The following is a 14908-nucleotide window of genomic DNA, read 5'->3' as shown; positions in this document are numbered from 1 at the left end:
AGGTGTTCATAAGAAGGAAAAAAAAAAGAAAACAGCTTGCTGTAGTAATCCTCAGTTCCTTAAATGCTTGTTCAGAATATACACCAGACATGTCATCTTTATTGATAGCCGGTCTCCCTCATGCATGCAGTTTCATAATAGAGCCATCAGGGGGAGGGACTTCTGCCGACACAAAAGCCTGATGGTTCTGCCATAAGTGACAGAGAACAACAGAGACGCTAAAGGAGCAGTTTTGTGTCTGAACGACAGCCATGGTGAGAACAGACCGGCTGTAGGAGACGTGGGAACCGATGCAAGTTTATCGTCAGCTCTGCGTCTTACAGAAGGTTCGACATAAGGTCAGTTTGTGGAGCCATGAAACTTATCAGATAGCAAGTCTGTGGTATATCAGTTTTTTGTATTCACATTTTTACATGTACATAAATGATCACTCTCTTAGTGTACAATTACTCAACATAAACATTTTAAATTAAAATAGCAGTGAACAAATGTTATGCTTAATAGCAAATAACAAAGCATATTTTGCTGCCAACCTTGTTGCCAAACAAAATGTTTCACAACAATAGCAAATTTCACATATCCTGTCCTAATTAGCCCAAATGCTCTTTTCTTTTAATTGGTTACAATCACAGGAACTAGCCACTGTTACACTGCCCAGCTTGGCACAGTTGAGTTGTGCCTGTTGTATTTCTTAAGCCAATAATCAGACTTTAGACAAGGGAAAGACAGACTCTTTTGCTGGTGAACTTATAGTGTTTGGGCTTTTCTTAACAAGAAGGTGAAAGTCTGTACAACTCTGAGATGGAATGCTATACAAGCTGGAACATGTAAACATTTTCATCACTCCAGTCATAAATCAACAGGTACACCTCTTTGTATCAGCAGGGTTGGACTTGGGGAGAAAGGGAACCAGCTGGATAGACGGGCTTCAGTGGTGCACATCAAGGAGATAAACTACATCAATGAAGACACCTGGCATGGCGGTATTCAAGCAGCAGCATGTGGATGATTTCTATGAAATTGGAGAAGAACTAGGAAGGTGAGTAGTTTTCTGTACAGCTGTACAGTAGAGCCATTTAACATGCGGAGATGTTTGTCTCCACCGTATAGAAAATTGTCCTCCTCACTCTGTGTGACTCAGAGTGTGATTCAGCTCTCCCCTGCATGTCTCTTGACACAGCGGTCCTCGTGTGTACGTAGGTATGCAAACAGCTGGCCTGTTTAAGCTTGAATTGGGGAGTGTCGCTGCGTTGAAGTAGGTTGAAGTTTACAGTGAGAGATACAGTTTCAAACACCCTCTAAGAAAACAAGCTCTGTTTTGGTCATATGTCCAAACTATGAAAGAGAATACAATTTGATTTGCTGCTTTTGCAAGAGCTGATTCTGGGTGGTGGATCAAAATGTTGAGGAGGAGTGTTAATCGAACCACACATCGAGGAAACTGTGTCCGTGGGGAAATAAATAAAAGGAAGTCTGCAGGGTGCAGTGTGGATTGGGGAAGCTACGGATCAACTCTGCACGGAAAGACGGCTTTGGGTTGTGCACCACTTGCTAACAGATAGAGAGGGTGTGAAAAGCAATTGTCTGACTTCTAACCTTTCACTACTAGTCAAAATATACACTATTTCCTGGTGTTAACTGGTCTTTTACTGCACAGCTTCGTTGACACACCCTGAATGAATAAACCAAGACCTGCTGTTGAAATTGGTGCTCCAGCTGCATTCATACGCCTATAAAGGAAGAGTTTTGTGTCCAGCATTGACACCTTCATTGTATTTTACATTGAGCTTCCTCATATTAGCCTCATGAAATACTCAAATGCATCTGTGTATGAAAAGATTTAACATTAAAAGATTAAACCTGTGAATTCACTTAAATGATAATGGTTGCCATTTGTATGTAAGGCACCCTTTAATAGTTGCAACTAATGCTTTATTAAGGGTTCATAAATCATGTATGCTTTATGGATCAGTTATAAGTCATAAGAACAACTTTCTTCCTTTGTGGGAAAGAGCTGCAGAACGTATGAACTTAAATGCACTTGTTTTGAATGTATTATAAGTTGATGTAATGTTTCCTTTGTCTTGAAATCTTGAGTTATCACAATTTATAATTATAAATTATTTTTCAACATTAAAGGTGCTCTCCTGATTATTTAAAGAGCTTAACAGACAAAGCAAGTGTTACACTGGCCAGAACCTGTTAAATCAAAAGATGTTCTTATTAATGGATTTGAACTAATCTATGAAAGATTACTGAATAATTTCATTACATCGTACAAACGCTTAAAAAGAAAAGTGTATTCAAATTCCTTTCTAAAGTGTTTATGAGGGGTTGAGAGAGAGTTTCTTGGGGAGAGTAATACCAGTAAATGAAAGGTGGGGAAATGTGTTTTTTAAAAACTGACAATATCACTGAGTTGTGGTTGAGCTGGAAACATGTTGCTTGATAAGACGACTGCTGTGAGCTGAGCTTCGTTCAGCTCTTCTGTCATGGGAAATAGAAAGCTGATGTGGTTAAAAGCCGCAGATGCCTGCAACTGAAAATAAGAACGGCTTTTTCGAAAGATTTTGATCACCGATTCAGCAGCTGGATTTTTTTTTGCTTGCAGTTCTGCTGTGTTGTTGTGACAACTGTGTTGTGAGTTTTTAGAGGATTGCAGCCCACCCCGCCCACAGTTTGATAGAGCCTCGTGGGTTAAGACCTCTCCACAGTACACCCCAATGGAACTGTTACGTAATCGGTCTCTTGAGAGGGTGGGGAGATTTGATGAGGGGGTCCAAAAGCTGATCTGTGTGGAGTATTTAAGATTTTCTGTGCTCTATGGAACTGTTGAGCCATTCGCTACAGGAAAGTCAATTCATCATACTGTCCACCTACTGACAGATTTTAATGTCACAGGGCCCCACGCAGTTGTACTCAGTGTTTCTTTCCACTACTGCCATGAGCTTTTGGTAAACCTATCTGTAAAACAACCCTTTGCTTGAGAAGTGAGGCATTTACTGACCCGTCTTACCATCCGAGTGATGACACTGATGATGACATACAGTAGGAAGTGTCACAGTCGGAGCCCACAGCTGCCACCGGCCCTCCCACGGGACTGGGGAGACTGTGGTGAGCTGTTATACAAGCGACCGTCAAGGCAGATTGTGGAATATGTGAACTCTACCTGTCAACAACAAGTACATTATTGTCCATATTTGGTCATAGCACTTGCCACTGTCTTTGCATGCCTGAATAAAAATGAAAGGCTTATAAACTTCCTCCTGATTCTGAAATCTAGAAATACTTCAGTTACATCCTCTACAGGTTTCACATTGGTTAGAACAGAAAGTCGTGTGTCTGTGGTGTTTTCAGCCTTGTTAGCAGCATGGCTTCAAAGGTGGAATTGTTGGTCTGAAATGTGACGACTATTGGATGGATTGCTGTGAAATTTGTCCAAAATGTCCACCTTTTCAGCTAGTGCCGCCATCAGTTGGTCAAAATGTTAATATTTTTATATTTTAATTTAAAACCAAATACCTTCAAAACATTCCCCTATAGCACCAACATTACTTTTTTCAAATTAGCAAATGGCAACATAATAAAATACTGAACAAAAAAGTGAACATGGTACATTACAGTCTTTTTTTTTTGTTAGCAGCAGACGCTTTTTTTTTTTTTTGCTTACATGGTACATCATCATGTAAGCATTGTCATTATGTGCATGTTAGCATTTACCTGAAAGCACCTCTAACCCTAAGTACAGCCTCGCAGAGCTTATACAGTCTCTTGTTATTATACTAATGTCTAGTTCCAACTGAATGCAGGAACACTGAAAAGGTCACATCACACTTGATGTGTGAAGTGTTTCCCAATTTGCCTCCTCTTTAGCCACATTCTTGAAGAAGGAAATGAATTAGAGAAATGTTTTCAGTTTGCAGAAATTTGTTGTCTTCGGAGAGGATGCAGGAAGGGCAACAGTGCACACTTAAGGCTGTAGCCTTCACAGACTAGATGTGTTGAAGTGGAAAGAGCTGACAGTCGCGAGGCAGACAGGTGCTGCTGATGAACGCAGTAAAGTGATAGAATTTCTCCAAAGGGATTTACTGTACATGATGTATCTATAGCACGGAGGAGTAGGCATGCATGTACAAGGAGCGGGACAAGAATGCATGTAATCAGCTCTGGAGAACAGTCACTCCTGCTGTTGAGTGGATGACAAATGTATTTATTCAGTGCAGCGACGGAGGGAACTCCACTCACCCCGTTACTGTCAGCAGACACTCATACTGCTACTCCACAGATGCATTGTTGACATTGGACCACTTCAAACAAGTGGGAATCTAGAGTATTCTGAACACTTCACGTGCATTAATGTTGAGATATTTCATGATAATAGCAAAAAAACGGGTTTCAAGCAATGATGAGTCATACTTTAGAAGTTTGAGCTGCTTTTCAGGGGTGGATGGGGACAGGGCTTGGTTAATTATGAATCTGACCGTCTTGGTCACGCTGCCCCAGAGGTTCAGTTGAGAAATGTGTTTAAATATTGGGCCGGTGCCACTTGTCCGAGCATTCCTCCAACCTTGGCTGTTGATAATGAACTTCAGCTGTTGGACGTGGAAACTCTGCAGGGAGATGGTACTTTCAGCCCCACTGGCCGGCTTAGAGCTAAGACAGCCGGCACGCCTGGCCCGTTGTGGGAATACCACTCCCAGCATCATCGCTCTTACTGCTGTTACTCTGCACCTCGTAACACTAAAGTAAAGCCCTGGTACTGACAGTCGGGCTACAACACACAGCACGAGGGGTCATTCTGTTCAGTCTTGTCTAACAGGCAAATCAAGGACATTGTTGATGCTGCTGCCACGTAACAGTTCCTCCCCTCTGGTTGCTTGATGTTTGTTTTTGCTAGTGGAATTCATTCAGCGAGTTCTACTCCTCCTCAGTTCACACATTACTATAGTCATCTCGAACAGGGTCAGCTCTTCAGGGATGTCTCAGGGTTGGAAATGTCCTGTGAATAGAACAGATAGAGTGACTATTTAAGATTCCACGCTGCTGCTCTGCTTCAGCACCCCACCTAGCCTGCTTTTGTTTTTCTCTTTGTGGCGTGTGTGTGACTCTTTGAAGACCATTGTTACGATGTACACCCCCACCTCTCTCTTTTCTCCTCTCCTGCTTTCTCTGTTGGGTCATATTCACACCGACATCTGACCTTTAAGTGTTTTTGTTGCCCTGATATGAAGTACCCGAGGTTATTCATTCCAAACAACATTATGTCCCCCCAGTGTAATAGTTATTGAATGTGTGTGGTGAAAGTACACCTCAGTAACTGCTGTTTTTGAGCAAGGCAACTTAAAAAAAAAGAAAAAAGTCTTCAGTGGAGCAACTCCCAGATGTGATTGTAGAACTGTACAGAACAGGGTGTGCCTCAAAAAGAGCAAACAGTCTCAACCGTCCACACTAATGCGCTTAATGAAAGGTTACTTTGTATTTAATCCATGTATTAGTTTTATGATGAGCTAGAGCTTTTTCTGTGTGTAAACGTATTTGTGAAATGAGAGTGGCAGGAGCACAGTTTTTGGACAACCTCTTTACAGCAGCTCCAGCTCAGCAAGCTTTTTCCTTCTCCCCAGTAGCAGCAGGGATGTAGCAGGTGGAGAACGAGCGTTTGGACCGGTCTATTCTTAGCTCTCTAAAGACAACATGATGATAGTGGACGCAGACTGGACAGCCTCTCACAGCCACCCTGGAATCTCTGTGTGGACAGTTATGTCCAAAACATATGCCTGCCAGTCATTATCTGTGTCCTCTCTCTGTGTGTTCTTTAACAATGTCTAAAAATATAACATGTCTATGTTTCATGAAATCATTTGCAAATATACAACAAATGATTATGTCCACAATATGTTTTATCCCATCGCTAGCCACTACTATTTGTTCGTCTTCTGTCTTCTGCCAGCTCTGCTGCCCTCATGTCTTTCTGTGACCTATTACCGAGGGATCAGTGACTGAGAGGCTTGTTTTTCTGAATGTATAGAGTGGGCAGGTCAGCCCACAGCAGCAGGAGTGACAGCAGACTGAGACTACAAGAGCTGGTCTGATGATGAAGCCATGGAGACTCACCACATATATTTAACTGGGGCGACAGTGCTGGAAGATGTTTTCACACTTCTTGTTCGGTCTGTCAGTTGGTCAATTATGAAGGAAATGACTTGTTATGTTAGGGGGACAGTTACAATAGAGATTACCAAATTTACTGGTGGAGTCACCTGTCTTTAAGCTGAAATGACGGGTATAGGTTAGTATAGCTCAGTGAAACAATAATCCACTGAGAGAGGGTCTCTAAGCCACAAATCTATTGTGAAATATTCAGTCTCTGTTTTTTTTCAGTGGACTGATCTCTCTAGGATGGCTAGAAATTTGGCAGGAAGGTTGCTGCAGTGGGAGGACAGCAGCTCTGTCCACACTGCCTGCCTGTCTGATTGTTCTCTGTCTGGCAGGGAAACAGGAAGGGATGGAGTATACCTCAATATTTCAGCTGGTTTTGACACACGGCTTCCTCTATAAAGTCCGTCTTCACACGTAGTTATATCCTGTTGCTAATTCTTAAGAATGTCATTAGAGATTGTCCAACTCTAAAAATGATGGTTAACACACATGAGAGAGACAACAGAACTGTAATTAAATAATGTCTGTGTCTATTTTCTTATTTTGTGTCTGCAGTGGGCAGTTTGCAATTGTCAAACGTTGTATAGAGAGGAGTACAGGCGTTGAATATGCAGCCAAGTTCATCAAGAAGCGCCAGAGTCGGGCCAGCAGACGTGGCGTAAGAAGAGATGAGATTGAGAGGGAAGTGGACATCCTGCAGCAGCTCCAGCACAACAACATTGTAGCGCTACATGATGTGTACGAGAACCGCACAGATGTGGTGCTTATCCTCGAACTGTGAGTCACCGCATGATTCAACAATGCAACACAATATCACTACAGTACTACACCTTAAGACATCCAAACATCTTCACAGAATATTTTTAGTCCATGTTCTGATCTCTGAGTTTATTTTTGTGTAAAAAGAATCTTGTCAAATCTGTGTTTACTAAAAAACTACTTGCCAGGATCATGTGTGCCAGAAAGAACCAAATGTTTTTCACAGAGTCAAATAGAGGTTGTGTTGAAAAGAGGCCTCAAAGGGACGCGTTTGGGTCCAGTGACTAACTGGCAACATGTAGGGCACAATTAGGACAAAAAGAAAGCTCAGTCCAATCAAAGCAGGGGTGAACTGACTGACAGAACAGTTACTGTTAGATGCACACTGTGTGTCATTCAGTCTACTATGTTTTCTTTGTATGAATATCAAAGAACATCATGTTTATCGGCTGGCAGCTGGTCAAAGGACTCTTTATATTACTTTTCCACAGTTTTTCAAGTATTTTATTATGAAAAGGTTGAGAGCTACAGTGATTTATAAGTAGGGCAAATTGTTACCACAAACAAACATATCTAAGGCATCCTGAACCAGTGCATCCAAATCCTGAGAACTCACTTTAGATAACGTTCAAGAGAGTCCTTGCTCTAGATTATCTGAGCCTACAGGATGTGTCTCTGAGTGTGTCTGTGTGTGTGTGTGTGTGTGTGTGTGTGTTACAGGGTGTCTGGAGGAGAGCTGTTTGATTTCTTAGCTCAGAAGGAGTCCCTCAGTGAAGAGGAGGCTACTCGGTTTATCAAACAGATCCTAGATGGAGTCGAGTACCTCCACTCCAAGAGGATCGTACATTTTGATCTGAAGGTACAACATGCTCCATCTGTGCATCATATATACATTCTATATTTGTCTCGTGAGGAAGATGATACTCTTTACAGCCGCTGCTACTAAACTGTACGTACATGCAAGGTCAAGCCGGGCTAAATTCCAAATATATATAGCAGGTGTTTAATGTCTCGCTCTTCTGAATCACACATCCTTCCTGTTTTCTGTGGCTGAAGTCCAGACACTCGGGTATAGACACCACAAGGTTATCTCTTCACTTTCAGAGAGCAGACTCGCCCACGCTGCTGATAGTCACTGTCCTGTTTTTCTGCAGCTGCAGCTCAACCTCACTCTTAATGCATTTAATTTGGCCATTAACGAAAAAGAACACTCAGTGAAGGGCTTGATTCAAACCTGCCTGAGTTTGTGACCTGCACTTCACAATGACAGATCTGTGCACTCATTTTCAGAGGGTTAATAGTCAGTTGAGGAAAATTTGTCCATCCAGTCAGCGCGGATGTGACCTTTATGTTGATTTATAGGAATCCAGAGCAACACAGTTGCTACTCTAAGCTCCTTAATTAAGTGTGAAAGTGGCAAATTTTACAAAGAGTTATGTGCTGAACTATTTCCCACTACAAGACGTTACAGGTCCCCCAAGAAATAGTCATAAATAACACCCATCGATGTATATTTTGTCTATTTTACACTATTGCTTTTGTGAGGATGTAATAAATGAGACACAAGGTGATAATTACTTTAGAGGTGCCAAAGGTTTTGTTCATTTTGGACAGAGGCAAGCAAGTTGTGTCATAATGTTTACAGTCTTTTTGCTAAGCTACAGTAAATAAGCTGCTATCAGAAGTGTCATGGTAGTCTTCTCATCCAACTCTTGGCAAGAAAGCAAATAAGCACATTTTCCAAGGTGTTCAATATTTTAATATTTCACACTGACGAGTATGACTGTAACTGTTACAATGTTTTTCTTTAATGCTTACACAAAAGGCGACTTTAACCAGGTAACTTATTTTATTCAGTGTTGTTTATGAATGGTCCAATATTGGTCAAAATCTGCTTACAAATAAGTCTGTTTTTTTGTTGTTCTTTTTCAACTTCAGCCTGAAAACATAATGCTGCTGGACAGGAATGTTCCTCTACCCCGCATCAAACTCATAGACTTTGGACTGGCACACAAACTAGAAGCTGGGGCAGATTTTAAAAACATTTTTGGAACCCCTGAGTTTGTTGGTAAGTGTTTTTATATGAAATGTGTTTGCAATAAAGAACATTTTAAGAAGAGGCTTGGTGTTTAGCCTGGCGCTGTTTGTGATGCAGGAGTGTTTGCTGTCTATTTTCAGCTCCAGAGATAGTCAACTATGAGCCACTGGGATTGGAGGCAGACATGTGGTAAGAGCTTTTAATTACCTCTGAATCGGCTACAACAGGCTTCATTACATAATTTTGGATTAACCTTGTGCTTTTCTTTCACAGGAGTATTGGAGTCATCACATATATACTGTAAGTTGGGATGATTTGTGATTATGACTGAGAATCTTAATGTACCTAAAGAGATTATCGAGGACATTCAAAGTGTGTGTGGGAATGTTGTTTTAGTTTGAGCGGCGCATCACCTTTCCTTGGCGACACGAAGCAAGAAACGCTGGGAAACATTTCTGCGATGGACTACGAGTTTGACGAAGAGCTCTTCAGCAATACAAGCGAGCTGGCCAAGAGCTTCATCAGACAGCTCCTGGAGAAGGACACGAGGTAAAAAAAACTGACAAAACAGCTGTAGGCCAAAGGTCAATTCTAATCTATTGCAAATATTTAGCCACATTTGTTTTTGGTACAAAATGTGATATAATGTGTGTGAATAAAACTAACAAGCTAATGACAAGCAAAGAAGTGTGTGTCTTACTTTGTAACATGCGATCTTGTTCTTGTTGCTTAACATGTGTTTCCATTTAAATGCACCTCCAGGAATACAGGAATATTTTCCTGTGAAAGTTATCCCTGTGTGAACGTATTCCTGAGAGATTCACATCCTAAAGTGTGATTGCTCACCAAGCTCTGTGTGTGACGTTGAGTTGTCTGGGTGTATTTGTTCAGCTGCATTTCCTTTCTCTAATCATTTTAGAAAACGGATGACCATACAAGAGGCCCTCAACCATCACTGGATTAAGGTATGAGCTTGATTTATGTGTATTGTAGCATGTTTTTATCCTCTCAATAAATACTGACTACTACTTCCTGCCACACGTGAAAACAAGATTTAACCGTTGATGTCAAATGTAACATGAGGGTTTGTTTGTTATTAGAGAGGAATATTCATCTTTAAAACTGCCAAAAGATTTTAACTTCATGCTGAAAAAGTTCACACCTGCTATCTTTATACATATATATATAAATGCTCTGGTTTGTTGAAGATATACTGTATCACAGTTACTGTATATTATTTCCATCACTGCACAACATCTCTCTGAGGATATGTTTTCACCAACACACCTAGCTCTACACATCTTGTTCAGCTTGTCTTTTGTAGTCAGAAATTTTATCTAGAATTTCAAGTCATCGAACTGAAGCAAGATGTCACTAATTGTGTTTTTAATGGCATGGACATTTAACAACCTGTAATGTTGGAGAAGTCTACTCCAACATTGGGCTCTGAGATGCATGTGAACGGTGTTTTGCTGTGGAGTCTTCGTTCTGTTTGGACACAAGCATGAAGCCAGGAAACATAACACCCATAACGGGATTGTCTGTTGTTTTTGTGGCGCTCTTACCTGCCATGGCTTTTGCTGTAGGGTCACACACTAATCCTCCGGTGCCACGGCTGCTGGGATGTTCACCGCTGTGTGTGTTTTCAAGATGCAACAATGAGACAGCCTCTCATTCAGTGTCCCCTCCTCCCCTCCACCCTTCTGTCTGAAGTCCTGTGGCCACATGGAAGAGGAAAGTGCTGCCCCTGACGCTGAGAAGAAAGAGGAGCAGCTCAAGACGAAGCGTCTTAAAGAGTACACCATTCAGTCCCAATCCAGCATGCCCCAGAACAACACGTATGCCAACTTTGAGCGTTTTGCCCATGTGGTGGAGGACGTGAGTCTGATGGAGAGGGGTCTGTCAGAGGTGGCAGTAGCCCACCACACTCTGCAGGGTGACATAGAAACACTGCTCTCCATCTACAATGACAAGGAGAGCTGGTACAAGGAGGAGAGTGAGACTGCGAGGAAGCATCTGTCCCAGGTCCGCTACGAGTTTTGTAAAGTGGAGGTCACGAGGAGGCTGCTGCAGGAGGACTTGAAGTCTATAGATGCCAGTCTGGAGAGCATCAGTGGGAAGTACAGCCATAGGCAGAGTCAGCTGGACGCTCTGAGGCAGGAGCTGAACTCTGAGCTACAGTGGCTGCGGGAGGTGATGGGCTCTCTGCATCCGGAAGAAGCCAACAGCAGCAGTACGAATACAGATGTGACGCATGCGATGAAGGAGCTGCTGCATCAGTCCTGCAGAAGGGAACTGAGCCCTGAGGCCAAACAGCCACTCACAGAGTCTGGCTAACATACACAAATCAAGATACACTTTAATTGACCTTGAAAATCGCTACATGTTTTTGAAAATGAGGCTGTTTGAATTCTACATGTTTTATTTTTTTTTCAGCAGCACAAAATGAATGTGTAGTCTGTGTAGTCTTTAAATTTGCTTAGTCTTTAAATCTTTATTTCTTGTGTGAACTCTGTAGAACACTGACGCTTTTCAGTTAAAGTAATAGTAGGAATAAGAATTTTAGGAAATAAGCTTATCTGCATTCTTGCTGAGAGTTGGTTGATAAGATGGATCCACTTTCACATCTATACGGTTAATATGAAGCTACAGTCAGGAGTAGGTTACCTTTGGATAGAGGCAGGCTAGCTGTTTCTCCCAGCCTTCATTGCTAAACTAAGCTAAACTGACCACTTTCTAGCTGCAGTTTCATATTTAACAGATAGATATGAGAGTGTCATCAAACTCTCAGCAATAAAGTAAATAAGCATCTTTCACAAAATACTTAACTATTCATTTTAGATAGCATGATTTTAGCACAGTAGCAGGAATTATTCTAAAATGTAAGTGATATTAACAGACAATTACGCTCTCGTTTGATTAAGCAGATTTCTTAGCTTTTTAATTTGAAGAATTGATAATGTAGATGAATATCATTTACGGATGTTTTTAATGTATGTATCATAATTTCACATTATTTTTTCATTCCATCATTTTTTATTTTATTGACTGTATATATTTATATGTTTTTTGTCTCAAAGGTTGTCCATTTGTAAAATCATAAATGTGTTTTTTTTTCAGATTATCTATGATCCATTTTTCATAGATTCAAATGTGCACTTTTACTAAAGGTTACATTTATTTAAGTAAAGGTATTTAACTAATTATTTAACTATTTTCTTTCTTTCTTGGAGATGTTTTATGTGACATCAGGAACAACACCATCTATGATAAGACCACATGTGTTTCAAAAGTATGTCACCTCCTTGTCAGTGTTTTTAGCATCACAACAGATATTCCTGTACACGGCTCACACTTTGGGCCTTTGATGTGCACACTGACATTATCCACTGTTGTCTTAACACTGAAATAAATGTTCATCATTTATTATGTACCTCGTGAACAGATTCTTCTGATTTGTGATTTTTTTATATATTTCCTTATAGCGCTTATAGCTTTTAGCGTCACAATTAGACCAGTACCATAATGTTATGTTTTTGAATTTACTTGAACATTTGACATTAATATTAAAGATATACTTTCCCTGCTATTTCATCCCTCATTGTGTCTCTGCAGCCTCTGAATCCTAGACAGGCCATGGTGAAGAGGTTGTCAGTGGTCAACTTGGAGAACTTCAGGAGACAATATGCCAGACGCAGGTGGAAGGTAAAGTTTCAGTATTTGTTGCACAGTTTAATTATTTCCTTACAGTGATCAGGGTTCTATAAAAATGTTGCTCTTGATTGCTTTCAGGCCTCATTCTCTTTGCTTTTATCTATTCAACAGCTGTCATTCAGAATTGTGGCTCTGTGCAATCACTTAACACGGATAATGAAGAAGGGGCCCAAGCTGCCTGAGCAGGATGTGGTAAGAGATTACCTTTGAAAAGCTAACAGCAATGGATCAGTCTAAACAGTGTGGGAATTTTGTACATTCGCTTTCTTGGCAAAAGTTATTTGAGAAGATTGATACCAATCTCTACCATCTGTATGGTAAATATGAAGCTACAGAGACTGGAAAAAGCTAGCTGGCTCTGTCCAAGATTTCCAGGAGCAGTGACTTCCTGGTGTCTTGTTGTCACTGTGAGGTTGCAATGTAACTAATGGAGACTTCAGGAAATCTCTCTTCACGGCCAAGAAATAGTGCAGCACATACCACCTGGTAAAACCACAAATTTAGGTTTTTACACTTAAGTTTTTGTACAAATGAAAAAAACAAAATATAAGGTGTCAATTTGTGAGAGTTGGAGGTGCTGGTAGGGGGATTTTGTTACTGCCAGACAAAGCCAGGTAAGCTGTTTCTTCCTGTTTCCTTTTGGGCTAAGCTAAGCTAATCGGCTGCCGGCTGTAGCTTAATATTTACTTGACTGTACAAACATGAGAGTGGTATCAATCCCAACTAACGCTCAGCAAGAAAACGAATATGCGTATTTTGTAAAATGCCCAAAAGTTGCTTTAATGCTTTAAGAGTAACTGTTGTGTTAATAATGAAGCAGTTACGATCTGAACTGTCATCACCACACAATTTCACAGCTGTTTCTCAGCTCAAACATTTTGATTATTTCAGAGGGATTGTGAAAGTGACCAAGAAGAAGAAATCCTGAAGAGGAGGCCGAGGAGCAGAAAGAGAAGCAGCACTTCCTGAGAGCAAGTGTGCCGGTCGACGATGTTCCGGTTGCAAAACAGTGACTTGGTACCTTTTTGACGCACACTTTGCAGCTTTTGCATGTCTTGAAGAGTCATCTTACAGTATCTGCTTGGCTGACTGCTATAAATGCAGCATTTTCATAGGGCAAATTTGCTTGTCTTGATGACCCACAAAACCAACAGATCATCTGTCGTATGTTAAATTGTGTTCTGCCATTTCTAAATTCAAGCTACCCATTTCAAACATAAGAAGATATAACTGGATTATTGTTGACAGGAACTGAGCGGCCAATGATAGCACGTCCACAAGAATGTAGGCAGCTTCCTCTTATGACTGCAGTCTTAAAAATCCCTCAGCTGTTGTTTAACATCTGAGTATTGACAGAGTTAGATTCTTTTCTTTTTATTGTGCAGGCTGCATGTGTGGATTTACGAGAGGTGTATTGTTCAAAGCACCGACAGATAAATAAAATGGTAGCAGATCTTTATAGCCAGATGTTTACATTTTGTTCTGCTTAACAAACAGCAATGGCTGTGTAAACACACCGTTTACCATTAACCTCTTCTTTTGCTACATCAGAATAATTAGCTTGAAGTTTGAACGCTGAGCTATCTTCTGTATTTTACATAGGATCATTTCAATTACTGTCAATTACTCGTGTCCAATGTAACAATAATTGCATTTCATCTTGTACACATAAAGGCAGTATATAATAAAATAAATTTCACAGTTGAATTTTTAAAACAATTGTTAGATGTATTTATGGTGTAAATATAATATCAGCCAAATGTCTTAATTTTACTGTTACTTATATCTTAAAATTATCATACACTGTTTTAAAGACACATGTTTTTTTTTGTTCAGTTGTATGTATTGTAAATTGAAATTGTGTATATTAAATTACTGAACATGATGTTTTCTTTGGAAGTTTCTATAAAATAAACAAACAAAAATGACTCCTTCACAATTTAAAAATCAGATTATCTCATGATTCTTGGATTAAGTCTGCACTATTAAACCTTTTTTGTTTAAGGGCAATCACATTATAATATGGTCTCTTTAATTGTGATCTCAATGCTCAGTTGTGATTATGACCATATGTTGGGCTTGACATTTGAAAAGAGTATCAGCATACAGATGACGCCCAACAACATCTTTTAGCACATCCCACAAGACAAACAGGCTTTTTTTCAATGTGATGCCTCAAGCCAATGTTCCTGTCAAACCACAATAAAACTATAAAAGGTATCCAAATGCCAGTGGCCCTGG

General features: G+C 40.4%; 1 protein-coding gene across 5 annotated transcripts; it reads left to right on the top strand.

Moving 5' to 3' along the window:
- The first annotated feature begins 210 nt into the window (after positions 1-210).
- On the top strand, positions 211-14617 carry dapk2b (death-associated protein kinase 2b). 5 transcript variants are annotated; one of them, XM_068723120.1, is made up of 12 exons: positions 211-338; positions 886-1039; positions 6712-6933; positions 7636-7774; positions 8854-8983; positions 9094-9142; positions 9227-9253; positions 9350-9502; positions 9873-9918; positions 12569-12658; positions 12779-12859; positions 13559-14617. In XM_068723120.1, exons 2-12 carry the CDS (start codon positions 963-965, stop codon positions 13634-13636), a joined length of 1092 nt encoding a protein of 363 aa, XP_068579221.1. In that variant the 5' UTR covers positions 211-338; positions 886-962; the 3' UTR covers positions 13637-14617. The 5 variants fall into 5 exon arrangements, 4 of the variants coding, with proteins under 4 accessions (XP_068579221.1, XP_068579218.1, XP_068579219.1 ...); XR_011103853.1 differs by lacking the exons at positions 12779-12859; positions 13559-14617 and adding an exon at positions 10667-12245 and having other exon boundaries at positions 12569-12656; XM_068723117.1 differs by lacking the exons at positions 12569-12658; positions 12779-12859; positions 13559-14617 and adding an exon at positions 10667-12395.
- Positions 14618-14908: the final 291 nt, after the last annotated feature.

This window comes from Cebidichthys violaceus, unplaced genomic scaffold (genome assembly GCF_023349555.1).
Source record: "Cebidichthys violaceus isolate CVI_PGR_0920_01 unplaced genomic scaffold, fCebVio1.0.p SCAF_3, whole genome shotgun sequence".
NCBI classification, from domain to species: Eukaryota; Metazoa; Chordata; class Actinopteri; order Perciformes; family Stichaeidae; genus Cebidichthys; species Cebidichthys violaceus.
Note: the sequence above shows the minus strand (reverse complement) of the source record. Positions and strands in the feature narration are given on the sequence as shown.